The following is a 27,197-nucleotide window of genomic DNA, read 5'->3' on the forward strand; positions in this document are numbered from 1 at the left end:
TGGAGGGTGAGTACCCGGAGGAGGGCCTTCTCTGCGGTGGCGCCCCACCTATGGAATGTGCTCCCTAGAGAGGTCCGCCTGGCGCCGTCGTTATTTGTTTTTCGGCGCCAGGCTAAGACCTTTTTATTTAAAACTTATTTTAAGTGTTAATTTATTATGTAGGATTTAAAAAAAATTTAAGCCAAGATGCACCGGGGTTTTAATATTTTTAGTGTGTAATTTTTGTATAATTTTGTATGTTTTTGTTGTGAGCCGCCCCGAGGCTTTGTTGCGATGGGGGCGGCGTAGAAATGTTTTAAATAAATAAATATCAATAAATGAAATAATGTTAGAACTTTAAAAATTTGTTGCTAGCTTACCATCATGGCTTATTTGGAAAGAACAGACCAGAATCCTAGGTTCAGATGTTGTATGAATACTAACTGTAGTTGAATTCTGCACTGTTTTGCTGTGTGAACTAAGTTAGGTTTCACAACCAAAGTTTGGTAGCAATGAACAATCCAGTAAAAGAACTCATGATTCCTGTTGGGTTATGAATTCTGGGTTAATTAATGGCATGCCCTATGTGTGATTAGACCAAAAACCAGCATGCTGGTTGAAGAATGCTGGGAGTTGTAGAATCTTGTTTGTCTAGATATGCCTAGGAGTTCACCCCGGGGTAGTGATTCTTAGTCTGTGGGCCAGGACCCACTAGTGGGTATATGTCAGCTGTTAGATTGGTCTCAGTACTGAAGACTAAAGTCTCTAAGAATGGGAAAAAAGAGGAAGGAGATGACAGGGAATCTGTTGTAGGACAAAGTGAATATGAAAGTAGCAGGAGGGAGAAGTGAAAGAAAGTGTCATTTTATCAGATAAATCACCACAGTGGGTTGCCCTTAAGTGTAAAGTAGCCACATGAGTTTAACAGACATTTGTTTCCTCTTCGTGCCTCATCTCCTCTCATTCTTCCTAGCAATATCCCAGGGGCCACCATTGGGAGGAATGAGGCTCCTATGTGATGGCTACCATCATGAGCTGATTTTGGCTCATCGTAGCTCTTAAAGCATGGGTCCTCAAACTACAGCCTGTGGGCCGAATCTGGCCCACCATGCTGATTTATCTGGCCTGCCTCACAGCTTTTGGATTTGCTCGGAGAGTGTTTTCTCTGAGCGAGTCCAAAAGCTCTGAGCCAACGCAGGCATACTCAGTGGGGAAGGTGGGCAGGATTGCAGGCGCGCTCGTGCAGGGAAGGTGGGCGCAATCGCGGTCTTGCTTGGCGGGGGAGATTGCCATGAGCGTGCCTGCAATCGTGCCCACCTCCCCTCCACGATGGTGCTGTGCGGGGGATGAGATGGACGCGATCACGGGCGCAATCATGCAGGGAAGAAGGGCGCAATCGCAGTCGTGCTGGCGCGGGGGGGGGTTGTCCGCGATCCCACCCACCTTCCCTGCACAAGTGTACCCACAATTGTGCCTGCCTTCCCTGCAAGAGCATGCCCGCTGGCTTCCGCACCTGCCACCTTTCAACTGGCCCCCTGTTGAAAAAGTTTCAGGACCCCTGTCTTAAAGAGGCCCTGTTGCACAAACCTGTAGAACAGCAGAGAGGACAAAGAAGCTGATGAGGTATCCTCAGCTTTTGCTCAAGGGGGAACCTCTGAGAGACTCCCATCAGGCATGAGGGTGGGGGGAATTAGCTTGGCAGTTCCATTCTGCTTGAGGCACTCTTGCTCCTGCCTCACTGACTTTCTCTGCAGAAGGACTGGTGTGGGGCTGAATAGGCAAGATGCACTTCCCTTAGTGCATCACCTCCTAAGCCCACCTTTTTCAGCTTTTTGAGAAAAAACAAGCAAAAGTGAGGAAGGAGGGCCTGGGATAGGTGGTGACATGCCAAGAATGGAACATACCTGCCAAGCCTATGGTTCCCCTTCCCTACTCTTGCTGGAGCAGCTTTTTCTCTTGCAGAAACAGGGAATGGGGGCCTGAGCTATATGGAGATGCTCTTTATTTGGTTGGAAGCATAAAGGAAGCCTCTCAGGCAATTATAAATCATCATGACTGGGTTAGGACAACACAACAAACAACCACTGATAACAATGATTATTGTGGCATGCAAGTCCAGTCATAGGTAAGTTAAGAATGAAAGGAAAAGTGGTAAAGAAAGGACAGAAGAGATGAATGACAAGGTGTGAGAGGGATGGTGAAAAGCATTATAAAATAAGTCTTACTTAAATCCTGTGGATTGGCAAACTCTGCCTGAAATGGGGAGGCTAAGTAGTGTCACTTATGGAGCCCTACACTATGTAACTGACAGTTCAGTTGTAGAGCTCTCTGCTACAAGGAAATAGCTGTGGTAAAGAATTAGCAATTTCCAGAGAGGTATTCAAGAGAGGCATTAGATACTGATATAAAATGGCATCCATAATTGCCATCTGATTTTGCCACATTCTGCCATCTGATTATGCCAATGACAATCTTTGGGTCATTGTTGTGTGCAAATTTAGAATCATGGGTGTTCAAGGTTGTTTTGCCTGGTAACAGGTTTCAGGCAAGAATGGCAAACCCCCCCCCCCCCCGCTGTTCAATGTGCCACAGCTTGCAAAGGTATTTGTTACAGAGGGGAGGGAGCATGCAAAGGAAGAGGAAACAAATATAAGTGTTGGATGACCAGTGAGCACATGCACACTATATGATGAGTTTTAACCATCAAAATGCTGTTTGTGGAAAGCTTAGATTTATATCCCAATAGGCAAAACTGAAGCAGCATAATACCTTTATTTGTTATTTCAAACAATTTTACCATTATGAAAGACATTTAGTTCCAAATCTAAAGTTGGTTAATGAATACTACATCAAAATCAGCAAATTAAAATTTTGTTACCTAGTAAATTATGGAAGACAGGGAGCAGCTATCATTCACTTACTTAATGCTTCCTTAAACATATTTTTCATCACTTCCTGAAAGGGATGGGAAGTGTTTTCATGACCTCTTTCTGGAATGTTGTTCTATCACCTCAGGGCTTCAACAGTATAGATACATATGGGAGCTTTGCACATCTAATGAAAATCACCCTGTTGCTATTACATTACTGTATATATTTGAGAGGGAGTTAGTTCCTGGAATATAAAAGTCTCTGTTGAATTCTAAAGTTTCATCTTATTACGTTGTATGAAATAGTTAGCCATTACTATATTATATGAAAAGCATTGTTTGCTTACCATGTAAATAGGATTGTTATTTATTTTTTAAATATGGCTATATGGGCATCACATTATGCACATATATTTTGTATGAACCACATAATTCCCTTTGTTTGTGACTTGACATAGCTTGTTAAATGGAATAAATGGCAGAGACAAACCTGAATAGTTAAAGTTTGTCAGTTTTATGACCTCGTGTTCCTGTTTAGGTTAATTATGGACAGTGGGAAATTGTTTCGGAATGCAAATGTTAACCTTTGCTTATGGAGTGAAGGTGTCCTACAGTAAAACAGTGTCTGCAAGTATGTTACTCCTGGTAGTGAGTGAAAAGGATTGTATTAGTGTTATTTTTTTCATCCTGGGAAAGAGAAACTGCTTCTGATATCTCCCCTTCTGCCAATAAAGTTAGTTTCTGAAAAAGTTTCCCTGTTAGAATTTGTTCAGAGTTAGGTTCTCTTTGTGCCAGTTGCTAAGAACTAGCATTTGAGAGGATTTAGATGATCTGAACTAGGTCTAATTTACACTTTTATTCCTAATTAAGTATTTATTTTTTTAGAACATTTTTATGCCGCCCCATTCACAAAAATAAATAAATTTAGTTTTATACAAGGTTTATTGCAGGCTGTGTTGAGGGAGACACTAGCTTTAGCATAGAAAAATAGTGAACTAGTAGATTTTTTTGGACAGTAATTAAATTTTTGCTATAGAATTGTGGGGGAGCTTATAATGCTTGCCATCTAGTGCATATTCTCAAGGTTGTTTGGAAGAGGAAATTACAAATATGTCTACAAAAAATAGTTTCTTGATTTTAAGAAGCCAGTGTGGTATAGTAGTTAAGAATGCAAGACTGGGACTCAGGAGATATGTATTCTAGACCATGGAGCTAACTAGGTGACTTTGGACCAGTCACTGACTTTTAGTACAACCTACCTCAGAGGGTTGTTATTGTGAGGATATGCTTGAGTGGAGGAGGGAAATTAAGCTGCCTTGAATTCCTTGAAAGGAAAAAAGGCACACTATAAATATTACAAAGGAATAAAAGCATTCTTTTTTTATGTTGCTTTTGAAAGGCATTCTTCTGTTAGAGCACTAAAATACATTTGTCACCCACAAAGGCACAATAGCATTGCTTGTTATGTTACAAACCAATCTTTTCTTCCTCTGATTGATTGATTGATTATTTATTTAACTTTGTCCTTCCCCATTAGCCAGAAGTCTCCCTGGTTGACTTACAAATAACAGTACACAATAAGATAAAATAACAATACACAATAAAACACTAATATATAACCATATTAATATCTAATAGCCTAACTAGTAAAACAACGCCAGTGTTAAACTTCACAAAAACCACATCAACATAAAAGGCATAATGACAGTCTATAGTCAGTTATAAAATTTAAAATCATTAAAATCATTCTAATGATCAAAATACTAGGAAATAAAGTACCTAGCAATGGAAAAGATACAAAGAATGTACAAAGTAAACCTCTTTGGTGAACTGATTGCAAACTAATAGGACATAGGTATTCAATGCCGTTGTGCAAATAGATTGTTGATTAAATTCAAGGTGATGATTTTCATCATCTTAATCCCCTGAACAAATATTAGAAATCATTTTTGCCATCTGAAAGCTTCTCAAGTTTCCACTCCACTTTGAAAATCTTTGTTAGGACCTTTCTTGCCACCATACTGTATGGCAGGAGAGTACAAAAGATAAGCACAGTTTGTGCAACATACCAAGAATTCCAGTGTGCTGGGCAGTATTTGCTATATGGCACCCCTGCTTATGGGTTGCCTTATGTTATTGAAGGTAAAATAATCCTGCAACAAACCAAAGATCATGCAAGGGTGGTTTAACTCTCAAAGAATCTTTAGTGGCCAGGGATGCATGATGTAGAAATGCCAGAGCAGCTATTTCATATTCAAAATGTAATGTAGCATGCACTGTCTCTCACTGATGAGTCTTGTGTGTCATCTGATTGGCTCTCAATGGACCTTAGTATTTGCAATTGTCATAGTACAGAGTTTTGTCTGATTCTATCACTGCTTGTCTTTTGGCAGACAGCAAAAACTGATAAATGTACTTCTATTTATATCTTATTTATTTATTTAAAGTTTTTATATGCCGTCCCCTTGCTACATAGCCTCTGGACGGCTCACAAAAGTAACAGATAAAACAATAACAATTACAATTAAAAACTGGAAACGGCACTGTGAGGAGGCAGTGGGAGTGGAGAAAAATTTCTTCTTCACCGTCACAGCATAGGCCCGATAATGGGCTCTTAAGTGTGTTCGGTCAGATTCATTCGGTCAGATTCTTATCTTACCCTTCTTTACAAGGGGACCAGGGTGGCAAACAGCCTGTATGAGAAAAGGGAGCACATGAACAATCCTAAAATCATAACTTTAAAATGACAGCCTCTCTGGTTGCAATCTTACAGGAAAAAGTTGATATAAATATTCAAGAACTGTGGTTAGTGAGAAATATCCACTTGTGGGAGTTAAATTTGTGGAATCCAAAATCTTGGGTTGTGCATGGTCTCTATACATCTTGTACTTGATACCTATCAAAAAAGCCACATACTAGTTAAGAATCATGAAATCTAAAGTCTTCTGGCAGTAATGAAATCTTTTTAACTCTTGCACCAAAGAATTGATACATTTTGAACATGGCCTATTACCTGAAGGAGCGCTTACATCCATATATGCCCGCCCGCCCCTTGAGATCTGTGGGAGAGGCCCTTCTCCGGGAACCCTCCGTGAAGGAAATTAGGAGGGTGAGTACTCGGAGGAGGGCTTTCTCTGTGGTGGCGCCCAATCTATGGAATGCGCTCCCCAGAGAGGTTCGCCTGGCGCCATCATTATTTGTTTTTCGGCGCCAGGCGAAGACCTTTTTATTCAAGCGGCATTTTAAATGTTAATATTATTGGATTTTATCTGGCGAGGGTGGCTTATTTTATACTGTATTGTTGTATTTTTAATTTAATATTTATATTTTCATTTATATTATAATTGTTTTAACTTAGTGATGTAAGCCGCCCCGAGGCTTCGGCGAATGGGGCGGCATAAAAATGTTTTAATAAATAAATAAATAAATAAATAAATAAATAAATAAATAACTTGATTAGAAATACTTTGAGAGGTGTATACTCCAAATATTCTGGAAAGACTTGTGCCACCATCTCCTGGCAACTCTATCAACTACTCTACATGAAGGAAATTGATGTTTGATCACCAGATTGGGGCAATGGTGATATGTTATTGCAGAGTGAAGTGATGGTGCCAATGGCTAAGTATTAGAATTAATATGAGCAAAGCTGATAAAAGTAAAACATAAATTAGATTAAAACATATAGAATTAAAAATAAAGAACAAATACAAAATGATCTCAGTGATCTTGTTACAGTGGCTTAGGATAGAACAGTTGGAACTGGACAGCGGCCCTATTCACTTGGGTGGGAATGCTGAATATATTATAGTCTAATAGTATCTGTTAAAGAAAAGTTCTACTTTTCTTAACTTGTCGGATCATATTTGCTGTGGAGTCTGGTTTGAGCAAACCATATTTCAAATCAAGGTTTGGAGGCAAGTCTTGGTTTGTATTAAACCATTATTATACTCCTATAGTATACTGTAGTTGGTACTGTTGTTGAAGACTTGTTCATAAGTGGCAGTCAGTTCAAAATACTTTAGCCAAGATTTTGACAGCTTGCTAGGATCATATGTCACCAGTTTTAAGAAATTTACAGTGGTTATCAGTTTGCTTCCGGGCCCAATTTAGGATATTGTTTTTTGTATTTAAATTCCACACTACCTGGGTCCCAGGTACCTGAAGGGACTGCCTTCTCTTATATCAGTTTGTCTGTACACATAGCTGTTTTATTGAGGATCTTCTTAGTGTACTACCATCATGAAAGATTAGACAGTTGGCAAGGAAAGAGGGGGTGTTCTTATCTGTGGCATACCAGTTTTGGAATTTTCTCCCTAAAGAGGTTTGTCTGATGCCCACTTTATTAACTTTTAGGCATCAAATTAAGGCATTTTTTATTTTCCCAGAAATTTTAATGATTTGTGTTTTACAGTTATATTCAGAGGCTGATATATTTCAAAAAACAGAGTTTTTGACGTTTTTATTATGCAGTTTTAATTGATATTTTAACTGTATATCATACTATGTTAACTTTAATTTCATTTGATTTTGTTTTAAATTGCACTATAGATGGTCCTGGGATGAATGTTTGAAGCATGATATACAACCAGTTTCAAATAAATCAAGTTAGTTTTCCAGTTCAGACATCATGAAAAACTTTCAGGAAAGGGAATAGGTAACTAGTGACATATTTCAGGTCTGAACAGGACTGGACAAACTGCAGCATTCCAGGTAGTGTTGGATTCTAGGTCCCATCAAATCTGATCATTGCCTGTGCTGCTTGTAACTGATAGGAAATGGAGTCGAAGAATATCAAGAAAGCCACAGGTATCCCGCTCCTACTCTAAAGCATATTGGGAACAGAATTTGATCACTGCTTTCTACAAGTGACAGGAATATGATCCAGCCTTAATAATATGCCTTTCATCCTTTCTGTGGAATTCTTTTTGCGTGATTGCAAACATTTCTCTTATAGTTTTGGGAGAAGGGTAAAGCAGTTTTGCTTCAAGGAGTAGAGAGATGGAGAACAGAGTTAGCAAAAGGATATGGTATGCCAGTTCACACATAGTCATAATTTTAATACAAATGTTTTGATGTTATTTAAAACAAATTTAAAAGAAATGGAAAATAAGTCAGTATTAAGAATGATAAATTAGAGTGATTGCTCTGTAAGTTTCAATTAAGTACTAATTAATTTAACATGAGTGTTGAGATGGCAATTACTGATGGTTTCTAAAAGTTTTTAATCTTAATATTATATGTAAGATATGTGTAAGATCCCTTGGTATCTTTTTTTTCTTTTCTGTATTCTACTTTTTAGTCAAAATAATTAAAAATGGGAAAAGTAGATTAGTTCACACACAATGATAATCCAAAAGGGTTTTGTTTTTTTTTTAAACTGTGGGTTGATGAAGTTTGGTACAGTGAGTAAGTTTTCTGCCTCTCACCAACTAACAACTTCCACTTTGCATTTTGCATTTGCTTTCCTCAAGAAATGCTTGTGGTGGGAGCCAGTGGGGCATAGCATTTAGAGGGTAAAAATGAACATTGGGAGATCCAATTTCTAGCCCCCGTTTGGTTAGGAAGCTCAGTGGGTGGCTTCCAGTCAAGTTACTGACTCTCAGGCCAATCTACCTCACAGGGTTGTTATGAAAAGTGATTTGGGTTTCCTGGAGAAAGGGCTCAAAATAATGTTATGAGGTTCAACGTGTTTGTTTGACAAATGTTTATTCTGCAACATACTTTCTCCCTTAATAAGCATACAAATATTTCATATTTGGCAAACAGAATGAAAAATGTAATCCATTTTAATAGATTGGATTAAATATATAAAATATGTCAGTATAAATATATCAAAAGTTTTCCTAATAACTACAGAATATTTGAACTGAAATGTTTGCTTGGTCAAAATTAGATTAGCCACACAATATTGTTTAAATTTTATCTTCAAACACATTCAAAGCTTTGTATGGAAATTATTTGACTGGAATTTTTGTAAATATTTGTAGCGTATACTTTCTTACAGAATTTGCTTACAAATATGTGGAAGAACACACTGTTTTTAGAATATATACCCAAAGACAGCTGCTGTAGCTTATATCAAAATTTTTATTTTTATTTTGCTGAGGTAATTGTAGCAACTTCAGCTTCACTCACTCTCCTTACTGCACCATTTCAAGTTGAAAAAAAATCTTATTCAGAACAATTAAAAGCTGGCTGTGGGTCTGAGGACACATACTGGAGAACTTGGACATGAGGCTGGTGTTGCATTCATGTCCTGCTTGCAGGTTGCCATGGTCAACTGGTTGGCCACTGTGAGCAGAATGCTGGACTAGGTTGACCCTTGGTCTGTTCCAGCATAGTTTTTATTTTGTTACTGAGGGAAACAATAACCAGTCTTAGTTTCAGTTTCTCTTCAGTTTCTTATTGAAGAATATTAGCAGTAAAGGATAAGTATAACATGTATAAGTCTGATCCAGACCCAACCAAAAGACATCTGCATTGTACACAGAAATGCAGTACCTCATTTTTCAGTTCCTCCAGAGGCAACTGAGTCTAGGGGTTGTCAATGCTTGCCTTAGAAGAGTGACTTGTAGACATTCATATCCTGTACTTAGCTGATCTGACATGATTGTATTGCAACAGACCAAACAACTGTGGATAAATTCAGGTATTACATGTGGGATGAAAAATTTTCCACAACATCATTGGTTGTCAGGATAAAATGGAGAGTAAGTTTATGGATTTCTTGCAGAAAATCATAAATCAAACAAATAAATAGTGCTCCTGGCTGGTTGGATGTGAACCTGAAACTTTGGGCTGTAAAGGGATAAACAACCTAGAGTTTTAATGCACGGTTTTTTGCTGGGTTAAAACTTGATGTTTCCTGAGTTATCAATGAAAACAAATGCAAAAAAAAGTAGGCAACATACAGCCTGCTCACTTGCTTTGGTGAAGCCCTAACAGTTCATGGGTTAAAGAACCCATTGAATTGACATTATGTATGAACCAGGTCATTGGTTTAGTTTTTATATACTTTATTTTCACTTTGTCTCTTGAACTAGTTTTGAGACACCTAATAATGTTGTAAACTCAAACAAATTAATACTGCTACATTAATACTGAAGAACTCAACCTGTCAATGAAATCTCAACCTGTCACTGAAAAATTCTCTTCTTTTGCTCTGCATCAGTTTACCTATGGGTAGGATGTTTATTGCAGTTTTCAACTTCATTCATTTTTAATTCTAGGAACATCATCTTCAGCGGGCTATTTCAGCACAGCAGGTATATGGAGAGAAGAGGGATAATATGGTCATACCAGTCCCAGAAGCAGAAAGTAATATTGCTTATTATGAATCCATATACCCTGGAGAATTTAAGATGCCAAAGCAGCTTATTCACATACAGCGTGAGTATTTCTTATAACTGAATGAATGGCTCTTGACTGGATTTCTTAGTTACTGTCATCCATATTTCTGTATTCCAGAAAAATTTGGTACTACTTTGTAGTAGAGCAGGGTGACAGCACTGTGGCACCTTAGAAACAAACCTGAGCTATTATAACAAGTGTCTAACCTCTTTTGGGTGAATCCACGTAAATTTAAAAGACATTTTGTACAATAATTCAAAAGCTTCTGCTGCATTGGGTTGCTTTTTAACTGTTTTTATTTGGATTCTGTATTTGAAGTGCCGTGAAAAAATGTGGGGTCCAAACAGTATAAATGCTGTACCTTTTTAACACATAAGTGCAAGTAATACAATAGCACAGCAGAAAAATTACATATGAACTTCACATGAGGCTGTGCTGCCCCCCCCCCCACATGTTTCTGCAGCACTTTCTGATAGGTCATCTAGTTAGAACTTTGTCTGAAATTTTCATGAACTCACTTGAGTAACATACTTTAAAACACACAACATCTTTTCACCCAATATAGCTGTCATACTTGGTCATTGAAAATGTCATTGGAAATATATTCTGTCCCACAGGAAATGTCCTGTGAGGATTATGAATCTTTCTAGTAAATATTTTACATGGAACTGTCGAAAGACCATCCATGGCTTAGGTTGAGGTGTGACCTCTATTGTTCATTTACTGTTTTGTTTCGATGTAGCAAAGGTTTTGATAATTTCGATGATGGGAAGCAGGAATCTAGTATGTATCAGACAAAACCAAAGAAATAATCGCAAATTGGATGTTAGCTTTTGGCCAGGGGTCTCTTTTTAGTTACATCTCTCATAATAGCTGCATCCCTCTCTAAAGCATGAAGACTAGAATTAATTGTTGCTGGTTGTTTAATGTGGGGTTGGGTTTTATTATTTAGTGGTCACAGCAAGCATGGAATGCTCTAGCTTGTGTTTCGTATGGAGGAAGGGTATTCTCTGAATGCTGAAATATTCTAGTAAAGCTGCACTCTTTGTAATAGATTTTCCCAACCTGGTTTCCTCCAGAAATTTTGAGCTAAACTCCCTGTTAAGAGTACACTCCTATAACTTGTTGGAATATGGGGTGTCTTTAACTTTCTTAAATCTCCCTCTCTTTCTCTTAGTAGATAATGCCACCAGGGATTTAATCCCAATCTATTTACTTTCCACAGTATAGTGCCCAAGCTGTAAGGCTCCTTTGTTGCACTATGTGGGCCTGAGGATGAGACGCTGATAATCAAGCAACCTATTAGTTAACACAATAAAAGGTTATTTGTAAAATAAATGTAAAAAGTTTCAAGATGTTCTAATTTTTCCTTAGTAAATAAAGCAATGTATTATAATAACTTACAATACATTATAACAATGTATTATAATAACTCAGTCTAGAGAGACATTACTCTTTGTCTTCACGAACACTCCTTACACAGAGATGCTCCTTTCTCTCCTGCACGCAGGTTTCTATCCGATTGTATCTCTCACACACTTAGAATATTTGACAATATTAGGTTCTGACTCTCTGTAGTTATGAATATGTCCCCTAAGTATTCTGCATCTTTCTTTAGAATCATAAATGCTTTTTACAGCACTCTGTAGGATATTAATGAGAAGGCTGCCTCTTCAAACTGTAGACTTCCAACAAACCACAATTCTGTCTGTTAACTTCTGACAGATCACACTTGACTGTAACTACTGACAGACCACCACTCCCTAACTGAAAAAAAAAAAATTCTTTGCTTGCACACTTCCAGGTTCTGCCCACACATACTCATTCACCAACCAATCACCTTACTTACTCAACCCCCTCTTTTACCCGCCCTTGTTCTTCTAAAACTTAGAACATTTAAAGGAACACAATCCCTTAATATTTTAAATCATTACATACATGCACACCATGACTGTTAGCTATGTTGGACCTTTTGGAAGTTGTATTCCACAAAAAATCTGGAAGAAGCCCAGTTGAGGAATACCACCTTCTAATAGTTTCCTGCCTAAGTAAGGGGAAAGAAACAGCAATTTATATGATGCCATTACTTGAATTCGGGTCCTATTAGGAACAGCTAGAAGCATTTTGCTTGTTTCTATTGTATATATTTACTTCCAGTAGATACAGCACAATCTGGATGTGTTATAACTTGTACATTGGATCATTTTGTTGGAAAAAAGAAGCAGAGGGTAGAAATAAACTGACATTCTTCAGAGCAGAAGGAAGCAAGTTATGGAGTTTCCCCCCAAAATCTATTTTGTGGTTGGTGCTGTTCAAATGATTCATTTAGGAGAAAAAATACCAGACTATAAAGTTGAGAAAGGCTACTTCATGGAAGCAAGTCATGGATCTGCATAGAAACTTTACAGTCTTCTTAGGCCTCTTGAGTAGGACTTCAATAGGTTTAAGTAACTAAGTCCAACTCCTTAAATATTCTGTTTTAATATCATGTTTTGTAATGTAAAGTCCATGTTGCTTTAAAAATACAAATAATAATTATCCATAATGTTTGCTATATGGCAGTCTTTTGCCTATTTTAGTACACAAAAGCATGTAACTTCTTATGTCGAGCTGGAAAACATGTCTGATGCTCCTAAGATTGCTATGCCCCCTTTCCTAGGTCCTACCTCCTTTCCCCCTGACCATTGATGTTTTGGTATTTTCTGGGCCTTCTTGATTCCCCCTCTGCCCCCATCCTAAAAAGGTGGTAATGTCTTTCCTATACAGGGTTATGCCTGTATTTTTTATATTCTTCCAATTGAATGTGATCTCCAAGAGTGTCTCTAAAATTGAATTTGGCCATTGGACTGAAAGATGTTCCCCATGCTAACCTGTATAAACACCTGCATGCTCTGATCCACAGCATCAATGCCTTGTATCCTCCACTAGGAGTCAAATACGGCAATAAAATCTGTTGAGACATAATCCTATATATGTGTCAAAATATTCATAGAATTCTGCTTTTAATAGGTTTTGTGTAGGTTGAGAGGTGCTATTCTGTAAGATTTGTAAGCTTCACAAGAACAAGTTTTGTATGATTGTAGGTTTTATTTTGAGGGAGCAGGGATGGCCATTGCATCTGTAAATTTTTACCTTGTATTTAGTATTTGGGTGATGCTTGTGAATCTATTAAAAAAAACCCCTCTATCATTTTCAAGAACAAGTTTATTGTGCTAATATAAACCAGCTTGCTTCTAAATATCCCTAGCATGCTTTTCCGTGTATTGTTGTTGCTTTCTCATGTTCAGAGTTAAAAAAGTTGGCCAACTGTGGCTTTTTCAACTTCAGTTAACAGAGTGGACTTGTCTTCTGAGACTGTTTCTTGCTCTACACCACATCCACAGGTGCTCTGAATAAGGGAGCTTTTGTCACTATAGGAGTAGGCAACTGGTAGCCTGGAAGTTTTCTAGTTTAGCACAATATAACTCTTAGTCCCCAAGGATTCACTATAATCTTACTTTATTTTCTTCAGTGTAAATGCATCAGAGCCAGTTTCTTCAGCTGCTTATTTTCACTGACACTATCTGGATTAAGTTGCTAGAATTCATAAATCATTATAATAGGAGGACTCTGAAAGCTTCAGGGGCCATTTGTACTTAAACAATGCTCAGTCCATAATTAACAAGTGAAGTTATTGGAGTTTAAACCTTTATTTAAATTGATGATATAGCTCTGATTAAAACTTAGATGCTTCCCTGGAGACTGCAAACATCAGCAAGGAATATCATTTCTATATTAGTATTCCGAATTATAGGAACATACACGCAATTTTCTAGAAATCCTAGAATTGTCCCTTTTGAAATATTTAAAGTAGGATGGTTGATTAGGTTGCATGTTTTGACATGGGCCTCTATAAACTACATAGTCAAGTTGAACCAGTCCATTCTTAATGCAGTTTTAGCATAAAGTCTGAATTGTCTTCTGTTCTGCCTTAACTTTTTTGCCCAGAGCATCTGAAAGACAGTATAAACAAACTTTTTCCTTCCAGCTTTTAGTTTGGATGCTGAGCAGCCAGATTATGACTTGGATTCAGAAGATGAGGTTTTTGTGACTAAGCTGAAGAAAAAAATTGATATTTCTCCTTTGCAATTTGAAGAAATGATAGATCGACTAGAAAAAGGCAGTGGTCAGCAGGTACAGCATTGTTTCAAATATTTCAAATACCATAAGTAATAAATGTACAAAAGTGACATATTTGGGTTTTACCTTTAGCCTGTCAGCCTGCAGGAGGCCAAGCTACTCTTGAAGGAAGATGATGAACTGATCAGAGAAGTATATGAATACTGGATTAAAAAGAGGAAAAACTGTCGAGGTCCCTCTCTTATCCCAGCAGTGAAACAGGAGAAGCGTGATGGTTCCAGCACAAATGATCCTTACGTTGCATTTAGAAGGCGGACAGAAAAGATGCAAACTCGAAAAGTAAGTGTGTATATCGTATTTAAAACCTCTGTTACATGTCGGTTACTTAGAACTTACTGCTGTAAAAGACATGAGGGTTTTGGAAAGTGTTTGAACCTGAAAGCTGGGGATTTTATTTAGTTTTAATTAAGAGTTTGGTTTATAGATGTGCACCTAGGAAAAGGAAACCTAACACAGTTACACAATGGGAGATGCATCAGTACTACAAGTGAGAAGGATCTTGAAATCATTGTAGATCAGAGGCTGAATATGAGTCAGTAATGTGATGTGGTTACAAAAATGTGCTGCATTATTGAGCAGCATTAATAAAAATACAGCTTCCAAATCCCATGAGGTACTGTCTCCTCTTTGTTTGGCACTATAGTTAGGCCCTGTTTTGAGTACTGCTTTCAGTTCGGGGCACCACAGTTTAAGAAAGATGCAAACAAGCTGGAATAGGTTCAGAGAAGGGCAACATAGATGGTTGGGAACTGGAAACAAAGGTCTGTGAGGAGAAATGGAAAGAACTGGGCATGTTAAGCCTTGAGAACCAAAGACTGAGGGAGATATGGTAACACTTTTCAAATATTTGAAAGGCTGACACACAGGGGGAGGCCAGGATCTCAGTTATCCCTGAGAGTAGGACATGAAAATAATGGGCTTAATTTACAGGAAGCCAAGTTCTGTCTGAGCATCAGGAAAAACTTCCTGACTGTTAGAGCAGTATGACAGTGGAACCAATTATCTAGGAAGGTCATGGGCTCTCCCACACAGAAGGCATTTAAGAGGCATTTGAATAGTCATTTTATTGAGACTTGATGTGGTTTAATTTGATGGTCATATAGGGAGTTTGGGAGTGCTGCTTGATCTAGAGCTGTCCCTGGAATCCTAGGTGATGGCTGTGGTGAGGAGCACTTTCCTTCAGCTTCAGCTGATTTATCAACTGCACCCCTATGTGGATGAGCAGTGCCTGCCAATGGTGACCCATGCACTGGTAACTTCACAGTTGGACTACTGTAAAATGTTCTATGTGGGGCTGCCCTTGAAGTTGGTCTGGATACTTCAGTTGGTTCAGAATAGAGCTGCCAGGTTGGTAACAGGGATTGGCAGGTATGAACATATAATGCCGGTCCTTTATCACCTACACTGGCTACCAGTTGAAGTCCAGGCCCAGTTTAAGGTTCTGGTGATGACCTATAAAGCCCTTAGGACCTGGTTATCTGAAGGAGCCTCTCCTTCCATATGTTCCTGCCTGCCCCTTAAGATCTGAGACAGAGGTCTTTCTCTGGGAGCCCTCCTTGAAGGAGATTAAGAGGGTGATTACCTGGAGAAAGGCCTTCTCTGTGGTTGTGCCCCAATTGTGAATACAGTCCCCAGAGAGGTTTCCCTGGCACTGGCACTTTATTTTTTTCGGCACCAGGCTAATACCTTTTTATTTTCCCAATATTTTAAGGTTTCACTGTTATTTTAATATGGGTTTTATTGTTGACTGGTTAAGAATTTGATTTGGATGCTGTGTTTTATTTTATTTTTGTCTTACTGACCTGAGACTACAGTAAGGGATGTTCTAGAAAAGTTTTAGATAAATAAATATTCCAACTCTACCATTCTGTAGTTCTGTGTTTGGCTTGTATGATTTATGTTTTTATTCATTTTGCAGAATCGTAAGAATGATGAAGCTTCTTATGAAAAGATGCTTAAACTGCGCCGGGATTTAAGTCGTGCTGTAACGATTCTGGAGATGATAAAGAGAAGGGAAAAAAGCAAGAGGGAATTATTGCACTTAACACTGGAAATTATGGAAAAGAGGTAAAAATTACTTGTACTTAGAGGATTTTATTTTTAAAAAAAAATATGATTAATGTTGCCATTACATACAAAGAGTACTGATAGTATTCTATATATATATGCACCAATATATAGATTGTTACTTTTACTTTTAACTAAAATAGAGCAGCCTATTTCTATATCATAGCTTCCAGATTAATCAAAATGGAAAGTCACTTCAAACACGGACTTTAGATATTCCATTTTAAGTAATTAACAGTGCAATCCTTTGGCCATTAGACTTTTATCTGGATTGCCATAGGAGAATTCAGAGTCCCACCTTCAGCCATAGCAACTCACGCCAACGTCAGACCTGGAACTCTGAACTTGGAGCACCCTGACTCTTACCTTGCAGCTATGTTGGCTGTACCTCACAAGACTCAACCTAGAGCTGGTGTTTTGAACTGAATCATGTAGCCTTGCAGAAATGCTGAGGTCTTGCAACCTGAAGCAGGATTTCCTTTGAAGTGGCTTTCCTCTGAACTTTATGCTGGAGTGTCCTAAAGTTTCATATGTGATTCAGTGCTTTTGGAGGACCACAAAAAGTCAAAGCAGCCTGTCTGTCACTTTGCTTTTGCTTCTTCATACTTAGAAGACACCAAGGAAGGAATGGGGCATGAAGAGGAATTAAGTGGCTGATAGGTCTTAATTCTAATCACTGGTGTCCCATTAACCAGGCATTCTCTAATAACTGCGCTTATGTGGGGATTTGAGCATTATAAAATCCTTTGCTCGAGGTTATTCATTTCAAAAGAGTAACTCCTTTACTATTTGTCTCAGCTACAACATGCTGAAGAGCTTGTGAGTTCAATTGTTTGTGACTGTACTTCTGTACTTACTCTTCCTGATTCCTTATCACTCCACAGTTTCACCTGATTCTCTTTATTCTAACTTCCCAGCCACTTTTCTCTGTCTTGTCCCATTCTGCCTGTCCTTCCTGATCTTCTTGAAATTAAACTTCTTGGCATTTGTCTCTTTTAGAATTAGTTTAAGTTGTGTTAGTTCCATAGATTTTGTTTTGAAGCACATTCTGTTTTCAGTTTGATGATACCTTGCATAAAGCCCCGTACTTTTCTTGCTTTGGCAGGTTCTTTACCAAAAGGCAGTTCTATGTATATACTTTTTTCATAGCAGTTATCCACCAAACAAAAAATTGAGGGTGGGGGATGAGGATTTTGTTTTTTTTCCTCTCCCAGAATGAACAACCTTTAGGTCTCCCATTGTCTTCCATGGGAAATATTATATGGCTCTTACGTTACTTTTTACAGAATTTGATTAAATAATTGTAGATACTTCTGAAGGATGATGCCCGACAAATTTCATAGAAAGATATACAGGGACCTTGGTGTTAGGCTCCCTTGTTATCCTTTTCAAAAAGTAGGTACCTATAACTTTTGCAGGATTTTTTAAAAACTGAATGAGATGACATTTGCCAGAACAGTTGCCCCTACTGTGGGAATAAAGGATGAGAATTTTAAGCATGTAAGTGTAAGAATTTTGTGCAAGATGAGCATTTACTATTCTGAACTTCATTTTGAGCTTGGACTTGAGCCACTTGGAATCCCAACTGAAATTTGGGGAATGTGCATCCTTAATTCCCATCATAAATACCGCATTTTTCTGGAAGCATACATGTTGTATTCGGAAGACCAGTTTTACCTTGGTCTTACAACCTCTTAAGGGTTGTAGAAGTTAGAGCGTGGGGTGGGGAAAAAAAGCAAGATTTAACCCTGAGTGAGTATGTTAGGAGTTATAGAACTTTTCTAAACTTTCATAGGGTGGCATTTATTAAGACTTGTGTAAGTACTGAATGAGACTGTGCCTTAAAAAAGTGTTTTCCTACTCATTGCCAGTCTGTTGGGTTTCAGATGTTTATGTGTTTGGGAGAACAAAACGATCAGGGAAATGTTCAGGAAGGAAGATGGTTATAAGAGGCACAGAGTGCTGTGGTGGTGGGAGGCAGAGGGTAGACAAGTCTGGTACCTATGCAATGTTTTTATTTCCCACTCAACGTTCCAGCCTCAATGTCTCTTGTAATTTAGCTGTGATCCATTGAGCCAAAAGGCTGTTGGTAAATGGACTATGGAAAGGTGATAACTGTGACCTACATAAGTGGATGTGCTTGGGAGGGGGGAGTTTTCAGTCTTCTCAGATGTGTCCACTAACATCAAGTTCTTGAAGTGTGTAAGGTCAGAGTGGTCCTTGTCTATAAGCATTCCCTATCCAAAAGTCAGCCACCGTTCTTTCTTGATTTGATTTCTATCCTGCCTTTTTCTTAAAAGAACTCAGAACAGCTTTCCGTATTTCTCCTCCTCATCTTTTCAATCTTATCCTCACAATGATAATCCTGTGAGGTAGGTTGGACTGAGAGTATGTGTCTGGCCCAAAATCATCCATGGTTCCAGTTGGTTCCATGGCTGTGCTTGGATTAGACTCAGATTGTCTGAGTCCCAGACCCAAAACCAAAGTGTTAACCACTATCCTACTCCTGAATATCTGTATCTCATGTTGGTGACTCAAGACAGAATAAGGATTCTTTTGGTGTACTGTCTACCCTGTTGTTTAATATTCTCCAGAATGAGGGAGGTTGCAGTGGAGACTTTCAAGGCTTGTGGATTTCAGCACTCACACTAAGGCCATGCTGTCTGGGTTGGCTTAGATTTCAAGGTCACTATGAGAGCCATGGGCCTGGACCAGGCTAGTGTCCTTTGAATGGTTTAGTCTCATCAGGCCCACCCAGTGTGGTCAATGATGTTCGGAGTTGGTTCAAAACATCTTGAGAACACCAGGTTCAGGAATGATAAAGCCTAATGCACATAGCAGGGCATACATAGGACTTGGTCTTCTGTACTGTTTTAGGGGATAATACATTGTGGATGGGAGAGTTAGAAATCGCTCTGTAACAATCACTTTCTGCTCAAATTAATTTATTGGGTATTCTTAGCCCTTACTGGATAGTGGACCAGTTTTAATGGTTTTCCTTCAGAAGCCAGTGGATCTGTATGGTTTCCTGAGGGCTCCTGGGGAGTGTTCTGCCCAAGCTCTATTGTCTGGAAAGGGATGAAACCACTGTGAAACTTAAGCTCTGGCAGTGATGGTAACCAAGAAATCTTCTCTTATAATTATGTTTGTTCAAAGTCAACCAGTGGAGCTTTTTCTAGTAGTGAAAAGCATGCTCTCTTGTAGGGTCAAGGGATCTAATGAAATCCTTGGATACTTGGTGTAATGAATTTGTATTACACTTTGCAGACATAATCACTTAAATCTGTTCTCATGCAAATACCTTTTCCTTGATGGTCAAAAGATATTTGGAACCAGTGTTTAGTCTTGTCATGTTCTTTTGGATAGGTTTCAACTTCTGTAGCCTGACCCAAGTACATTGCTTAGTTGTATTACATGCTTTTCAGCTCCATGGCCTTCCTAACATTTGTTTGGAGTGAGCAAGTATCTATACCACCCTTGAGTAAAATACTGTAAAATTGTGTGGTTTCTCAACTCAGTTACTGATTGCTTCTATCCATTCCAATTTAGCTGCCAGCTTGATTTTGACACAGTAATAACTTTGGTCGCCTGGGTGGATGACTTACACTGGGAGAAGTGCAGGAGAAGTGCATTCTTGTTATTTACCTCTCTGTGGGCTTAACTACATTGACTGTGATATTAATCTGGGATGCCTAGCTGAGATAAGCCCCTGAAGTATGTTGTTATCTGGCTTCAGTTCTTTCTAGAAAGACATACCCAGATGGTAGTGCAGGGAAACTCCTCGGCTACCCTATCCCCATTGACCTCCAGGGTGCCTAAAGATTCTGTCTTGTCTCCCATTCTTTTTAATGGTTTTGCAATGCAGTAAAGAGATATTGTCCAGAGGTTTGGCTTACACTTATTAATGCACACAACTCTACCTTCATTTCCTATCATGAGTAGCAGTGCCATTACATTGCATTTAAAACCTAGCTTTTTTCCTTTTACAGGGAACCCAAGGCAGTTTGTATTTTCCTCCTATACTGGCATTTTATTTTCACAACAGGTTAGACTGAGACCGAGTCACTGGCTTAAAGTTACCTAATGAGCTTTATGGCTGAGTGGGACTGGAACATGGACCTTCCAGGTCCCCAGTCCAACGCTCTAACCACCACACCAGCATTCTTACAGTTCCAGAAATGCTATGAAAACTCTCTGGAGGCAGTTTTGGAACAGATGAAGGCAAACAAACTAAGCTTTAATTCTGAGGAAGTACTTGTATCCAGCTTGATCTGGATACAAATGTGGGACACATGTAGGTTGGGGTTGTATTACTGAAGAGCCAAGTGTTCAGCTTGGGGGATCTCCTGGATTTGGAGCTATTAATGGAAACACAGATGGTATGTGTTGCCAGGGGTTCTTTTTATTGGCTTTGGTTCATCCTTTGTATCTCTGGAGAATGCAGACCTTGCTCAGTCATCCATTTATTAAACTAATATAACATGTTCTATGCAGGGCTGCTTTTAAACATGGTTTGGAGGTTTTGGCTGGTGCAGAATGCAGCTGCTTGGGCGGGGTTTGCAAGGGTCAGAATATATAACATTGATTCTGTAGCAGCTGCAGTGGTTGCCCATGCATTTCAGGTCCAATATAAAGTGCTGGTGATTACCTTTAAAGCCCTAACTGGTTTGGGATCAGGGTATATGAACCTGTTCTACAATTGACCATAGAGGACCTGTTCATGGCCTGCAGGAGCCATTAAATTAGTAAGTGGAAGAAATGGGGTGTTTTCTGTGGTGCTAAGGACAAGAAATAGCGTTCTTAGTTTCTTTCTTTTTTCTTTTTTTTTTGCGTTTTTATTGCTGAGTTTTAAACTTCAAAAGACAGTATAAAGTATTGTAAATAAATCATTCCATCAGTTTTAACTGAGTAGAATACTTGATAGGTTTTTTTCCTTGTATCTGGTCAGCATTATGAGATTAATTCATAACATGGTTTTATGACAATAAGTATGTGCTTTTTGACTTAACATTGCTCACATACAGCCATAATGAAATGTGTACAGGGGTGTATGAAAAAGTTGTCCTTCACATGTGTTCTAATTGATATCATTGGCTTGAATGGTATCATTTGATACCAGCTGTATAACTAGGGGCAAAAAAAAAGCTGTGAGCTGTTCAGAGTTTGGCTGTTTGATACCATTCATTTAAAAGGTGCTAATGAATGTTAAAATCCAATATTGCTGTTGTTATAACTGCCAATAATGATTAAAAGCTCCCACTTATGAACAACTGCCCTAACTTGGAAGCCATTTACCACAGTCTTGTCTTCAGAACTAGTTTGGTTTCATAGTGTTCTGCATTGTTCTATAGGGATATTTCTGTTTGAAAAAAATAGTAATATAATAAGTTTGCATTCACTGTATAATAAACATTGCACAAGTATTAGTCATAAATGTTAAGATTACAAATACTTTGAAATTGTGGCAGCATCAATTTTTTTCTTTAATTTTCAGATATAATTTAGGCGATTATAATGGAGAGATCATGTCTGAGGTAATGGCACAACGGCAGCCCATGAAGCCAACCTATGCTATCCCCATTATTCCTGTTTCTAATAGCACTCAGTTTAAACACCAAGAAAGTATGGAACTGAAGGAATTTAAAGTTAAGAAGGTGACTAAATCTCTTAAAAGATTTGTGTCGTGCTTAATTAAATTGGTTGCTGATTCAGGAAAAATGCCCTTTGGGCATTACATATGCTATTAAATTCCTGTATGTGTGAACCTCTTAGTAATTTTACTTCAAGAAAATTAAAGATAACTGGCCTCTATAGTGGGTATTTGCAATTGCTATCCTCTGTAGTTGGTGATTTGCAGGTCTTTCAATATTGCATCTTAGGAATGCATCAAGACAAAAAAAAAAAAACATGTTAAAGTAGTACTATGGAACTGATGTTGGAAACAGTAATTTTAAAGAAATGAACCATTTATATAATACTACATTTTATTGCCTAATTCCTATTTAACATTGCACATTAAAGATGCCTCCTTCTCTCTCATAAATGTGTGTGCAGTGTCACAGGAGGTAGATTTAAATTAATACTGGATTTGTAAGCAGTTCTTAAAGCATTAGTTTTTGGTGGGTATAAGAGTTCATGTTAGTACTTCTCAGCTGACATTTCAAAATTGGACTATAATTTTATGAATCTAAGCTGAAATTTCTCCCAAATAATTGGAATATTGTACTTTCCATTTGCACTGTGTGTTGTTTCTGTTGAGCAGGTACTTTTGTGGCCTTTTTAGTGGCAAAGTATGTAAAACTATTGACCTATTTTCTCTTAGCAGCAAGAGAAAGCTGATGCTATACGGCCCAAAAGAAAATATGAGAAGAAGCCCAAAGTTGTACCTTCATCGGCTGCTGCTGCTACTCAACAGACAACTCCTGCTGCACTGCCAGTCTTTAATGCTAAAGATATGAATCAATATGACTTTCCCAGCTCTGATGAAGAACCACTTTCCCAAGTAGGACTTCCATATTTTAGTTGGGTTGTGGGAGGAAAAAGATTTGTGTGCTCATTCTTACCTGTACTCTTTTCCTGAATGTTTAAAGGTCTTGTCTGGTTCTTCTGAAGCTGAGGAAGAAAATGATCCTGATGGTCCATTTGCCTTCCGTAGGAAAGCAGGCTGTCAGTATTATGCTGTAAGTCTTGATATTCTATAAAATTTTTGAATGTTGATAATAATGTGAGTAGCATTTTTTAAAATTCTTCTCAATTATTTCTTTTCAAGCCTCATTTAGACCAAACTGGTGACTGGCCATGGAGTAGTCCTAAAGGAGGAACATTAGGTGATGAGCGTTATAGATACTGCTTAACAACCCTTACTGTACCACAGAGGTGCGTTGGGTTTTCACGGAGACGGGTTGGACGTGGTGGAAGGTAGGTTTATTTTTCTTAAAATTAACTAGTTAATGTTAATATAAAAGAAACCTTTGAGTATGACCCAATGAAAAATTGAAATGTAAGTTCTTGTAATTTTTAATTTTGCTTAATTTGTTAAATAAGTACAAAACTCTTACTGCCTCCCTTTTTTAGGCTGTGTCTATAACTGGGATAAGATGATTTTCTACCATCTGTCACAGGAACATCCTACAGTGTTGTGCATACACCATTCTCTGTGCATCCTTTCTAGTCTCTATATCTGAAATCCTTTAATTCCATTTCAATGAAGCTCTCAGGGGCTACATTATGGTGGTTAAGTTGCAGGAAAAAGTGGGAGGATTCATAGACATATCTACTCAGAAATAAGCAGTGCTTTCGAATAGTATTTCCAAAATCTCATTCTTGCATTTCTGTTCAGAAGTAAGCATGAGTATCATGTCTATTTTCAGTTAATGTAAAAAGCTTTCACATGACTGCTCAGAAGGAAACACCAGACAGAGTCATTCAGCAGCTTTCTCCTCTGGCTCTACTTCTTCTGTCCTGCAGGAAAAAAAGCATTATCAACTTAAATCAGTTTGCTAATTATGATTTAAGTTAAGATCCCATATGTTGTTGTGCAGCTCAACATTAGTTGCACAGTCCAGATGTTACAGCAGACCATAGTAAGAAAACTCGAAAATAGAGCAGAGAGCCTGAAAGCTTGTAGCATGTGTCCAGTTCAACTGTGACTAGGCGCAAGCTAGGCTAAAAATGCACTATTCAGTTTGTTTGTTTATTTATTTATTTAACGTTTTTATATGCCATCCCATTACTAAAAGTCTCTGGATGGGTTACAAGAGACTGGGAAACTCCCTTTAACAGCAGTAATAAAATTACTTTTCTGAGAGTGTTAAAGAAAGCTAGGGAATCATTGTCAAGAGACAGGGATCGATTCAGCATTGTTCTGTGCTCAGAATGTGCTTGAGATGCCCTGCACAGTTATGTGTATATCTTTTGCACCCAGTTGTTGAATTTCTAGTAAAAATGTATGTAGATATGATAAGGGTGAAGTCTGCCTCCTTCTGCTATAAAGAATGGCCTGCTTGAAATTCTTATTTTGCAAAGGGTGATATTTCATCATTGTTGGTGCCAGTAACAGGAAGCCTGGTTTTGTTAGCAGTGAATATATTTTAGTGCTGTCTAATTCAATAGGCTGTATGAAAGTTTATGTTGGGCCACTTTGATAATAACTCAGGACTAAGGTTGTATCTAAAATAGCAGGCTGCAGTACAATATTGATTCAAACATGTACTATGAATTCTTGTTTCAGATAACATGATCAAACTAACATGAAGTCTTTGCAGCTGCAAAATTACTGCGTGCAACTTGGTTGCAAAAAGTTCTGAGCAAAGAATCTGCTACATATCATGGCACCCCACTTCCTAATTATGATGTTTCTAAAAGAACTGAGAGCACCTGATGTTCCTAAGGAACATTTAGAAGCATTTGAGCAGAGTATTTTCTAGTATTTTCTCTGCTCGTATGGCCTTATTAATCAGATCCATTTATTAGTGATTACCAATCTAGACTTCTGTTTCTTTCTTGCCCTCACCTCACCCAGTCCTGTGGTGCTTTCAGAAGAAGTGGACAGTCAGCTTCTCTTTCCCTGCTGTTATTCCCTGTTACTTTTTTTGTGAGCTCTTTGACTCATACATATGGGTTATGCATCTCTGTAGTGTTCGTTTGAAACATTCTAGTCCCAAGCAGAATTTTAGGTGGGAGGTCCTACCTGCAACTCATTTACTTTTTGTCTGCTGCAGCAACTGGCATTGTTTGGAATGTTCTCCGTATAGCATAGTCTTGTTTTTTTTTTTTCTCCTCTCAGGAATACATGGCCCATAAGACCTTTTCAAATAGTGTATCTGCTGTTCAGGAACATACCTTCCATTGAAAGCTATTCTTTCAGTCCCTTGTTTTTGGGAGAAGTGTATAGAGTGCACTGCTGCACCTACTACCAGGTGTCCACTAAGCAGGATGGCTTGTCTCCTCATTGTAATGTGGGAGCAATCTGGATATGGCTGCTCTAACCCAATAGGTTTGCCCTGCCCCATCCACTGTCTCCCCCAAATTGCCACTAATCCTCTCTCTCTCGCTCAGCACAGCTTCCCCATTGATGGAGTAAACTGCAGAATAATCATCCTCAATATCAGCTCCGGCATCCACTTGGATTTGAGCCAACAATCAGTCATGACAGTTTGGCCAAATCCAAAGATTTCAGTACTTGCTGCCAAGACCAAGATGGTCAAAACAACTAAAGTGACCCCCTCCCCCCCCAAAAAGCCCTACTAATTCTCAAGTGCTAGGACCAAAGAATAACAAGAAAACTGCATGTATGATTGAATCCAGTGTTGAACCAATCAGCTTTGGTATTAATGTCTCACAACCACCTTATTGCAAATTCCCAATACCAGTTTTGGAGAATCTGCAACTGTGTGCAGAACATGATTTCTCTTACAATGTCCAGTGTATAGGGTTGATGTCAGAGGCTGAATCCAGGGGACATCCCCTTGGACCTCACCAGCTTAGCCCTTTGGACCAGTCTGCACATCTGACAGTGGAAATACAAATATCTGTCTTCACCCATTTTTCCCTTAGTGCCACACAGACTGGTTTGCCACACTAGTTCTCCATGATGCTAACTTCAAATTACAGTCCATCTTATCCCACCATGCTTCCTCCAGTTTGTCTTTGACAATAGATTCTTTACTTTCAGGGTCCTCCCATATGGTCTAGTCACACATCAAAAGTCTTCACAAAATGCATGGTAGAATTAATAGCACACCAATAACCATAGGAGAGAGTTAGCTTTCCATATGTAGATGATTGTCTCCCCATCACTTCCTTTGTCGTGAGCTTAGCCCTATTAAGTCAATGAAGAGACGTTCTATCTATCTCTTCTTAACTGTAGCCATTTACATGGACACTATTAGACTCTACCTAATCCTGTGCATACTCATTGATCAACAGAGTGGCTACAGTGAAATACTTGATACATAATGTAAAAACCCATCTTTGGTTGTAGGTGATCATTATCACCAACACCACATTAGTCTTGTGGCTGTAACCTTCCTGGCCTGCTTCCACATGATGCCACTGTAGTCTTGATTCCTTCAGAGCTATAATCCAAAGGAGGACTTCCTGGTCCCTCTTTTGAGCTGCCTTCAACAGATCCAATATTCCTTAGACTAGTGAACAATCCCAGCAGAGAGGGGAGAGTTTTTGATGAGCAGAGAGGCTGAAAACTGTCACCATGGTCACATCTCTTTCCAGTTGAAGGCTCACTGTGGCTTTCTCAAACTACATAACCAAGAATCCTTTCAAGAACAGACTTATGTGTATCAGCTTAGTTAAAGTGCTAGTGCTTTTGAAGGTCATTCAAGCATTTGTATTAACCATTGCAGCATGCTTGGTCTAGACTGCCACCGAAAGATCCATGTTGATTTTTATCTTTGTATGCTAAGGAGAAGAGGTTTCCAACCTTTCTTCCACCAGTGGACAGAGTCCTATGACCTTTTTTTGAGTGCTTGAGTTCCTTTATTTCAAAATTAAGGCTTTCAGCTAATAATGTTCAATCATTCTTCTACTTGTAACTCATATTTTCTTGTGGTCATCTTTGAACTTGCACAACCCAGTCTCCCTGCTGTGATGCTTTGCTATTAATTTATTCTTTCACTTACTCTGGCATGTACAGAACAGAGCAGCAGGTGGGAGCCTGCATGCACAGTATGCATAGAGAAGGTGGGATGGGTCTTCTGCCTAAAACCCTGCTCAGCTTTAGGATGTTCTGAGT

At 38.5% G+C, this 27,197-nt stretch overlaps 1 protein-coding gene across 6 annotated transcripts in view; it reads left to right on the forward strand.

Annotated features, from left to right (window-relative positions):
• Positions 1-27,197, forward strand: part of EPC1 (enhancer of polycomb homolog 1) — a 62,695-nt gene that overhangs the window by 20,749 nt on the left and 14,749 nt on the right. For 2 of the 6 annotated variants that reach the window (XM_044424630.1, XM_044424625.1), the window contains exons 2-9: positions 10,081-10,240; positions 14,229-14,374; positions 14,453-14,659; positions 16,299-16,447; positions 21,942-22,101; positions 22,770-22,949; positions 23,038-23,127; positions 23,217-23,365. In XM_044424630.1, coding sequence (XP_044280565.1) covers positions 10,141-10,240; positions 14,229-14,374; positions 14,453-14,659; positions 16,299-16,447; positions 21,942-22,101; positions 22,770-22,949; positions 23,038-23,127; positions 23,217-23,365 — 1,181 coding nt within the window. In that variant the 5' untranslated portion in view covers positions 10,081-10,140. The remainder of the gene's footprint in view (positions 1-10,080; positions 10,241-14,228; positions 14,375-14,452; positions 14,660-16,298; positions 16,448-21,941; positions 22,102-22,769; positions 22,950-23,037; positions 23,128-23,216; positions 23,366-27,197) is intronic. The other 4 variants (XM_044424631.1, XM_044424626.1, XM_044424627.1 and 1 more) reach the window with 3 other exon arrangements.

The sequence above is a fragment of the Varanus komodoensis genome, unplaced genomic scaffold, assembly GCF_004798865.1.
Source record: "Varanus komodoensis strain SLA01 unplaced genomic scaffold, ASM479886v1 scaffold15, whole genome shotgun sequence".
In the NCBI taxonomy this organism is placed as follows: Eukaryota; Metazoa; Chordata; class Lepidosauria; order Squamata; family Varanidae; genus Varanus; species Varanus komodoensis.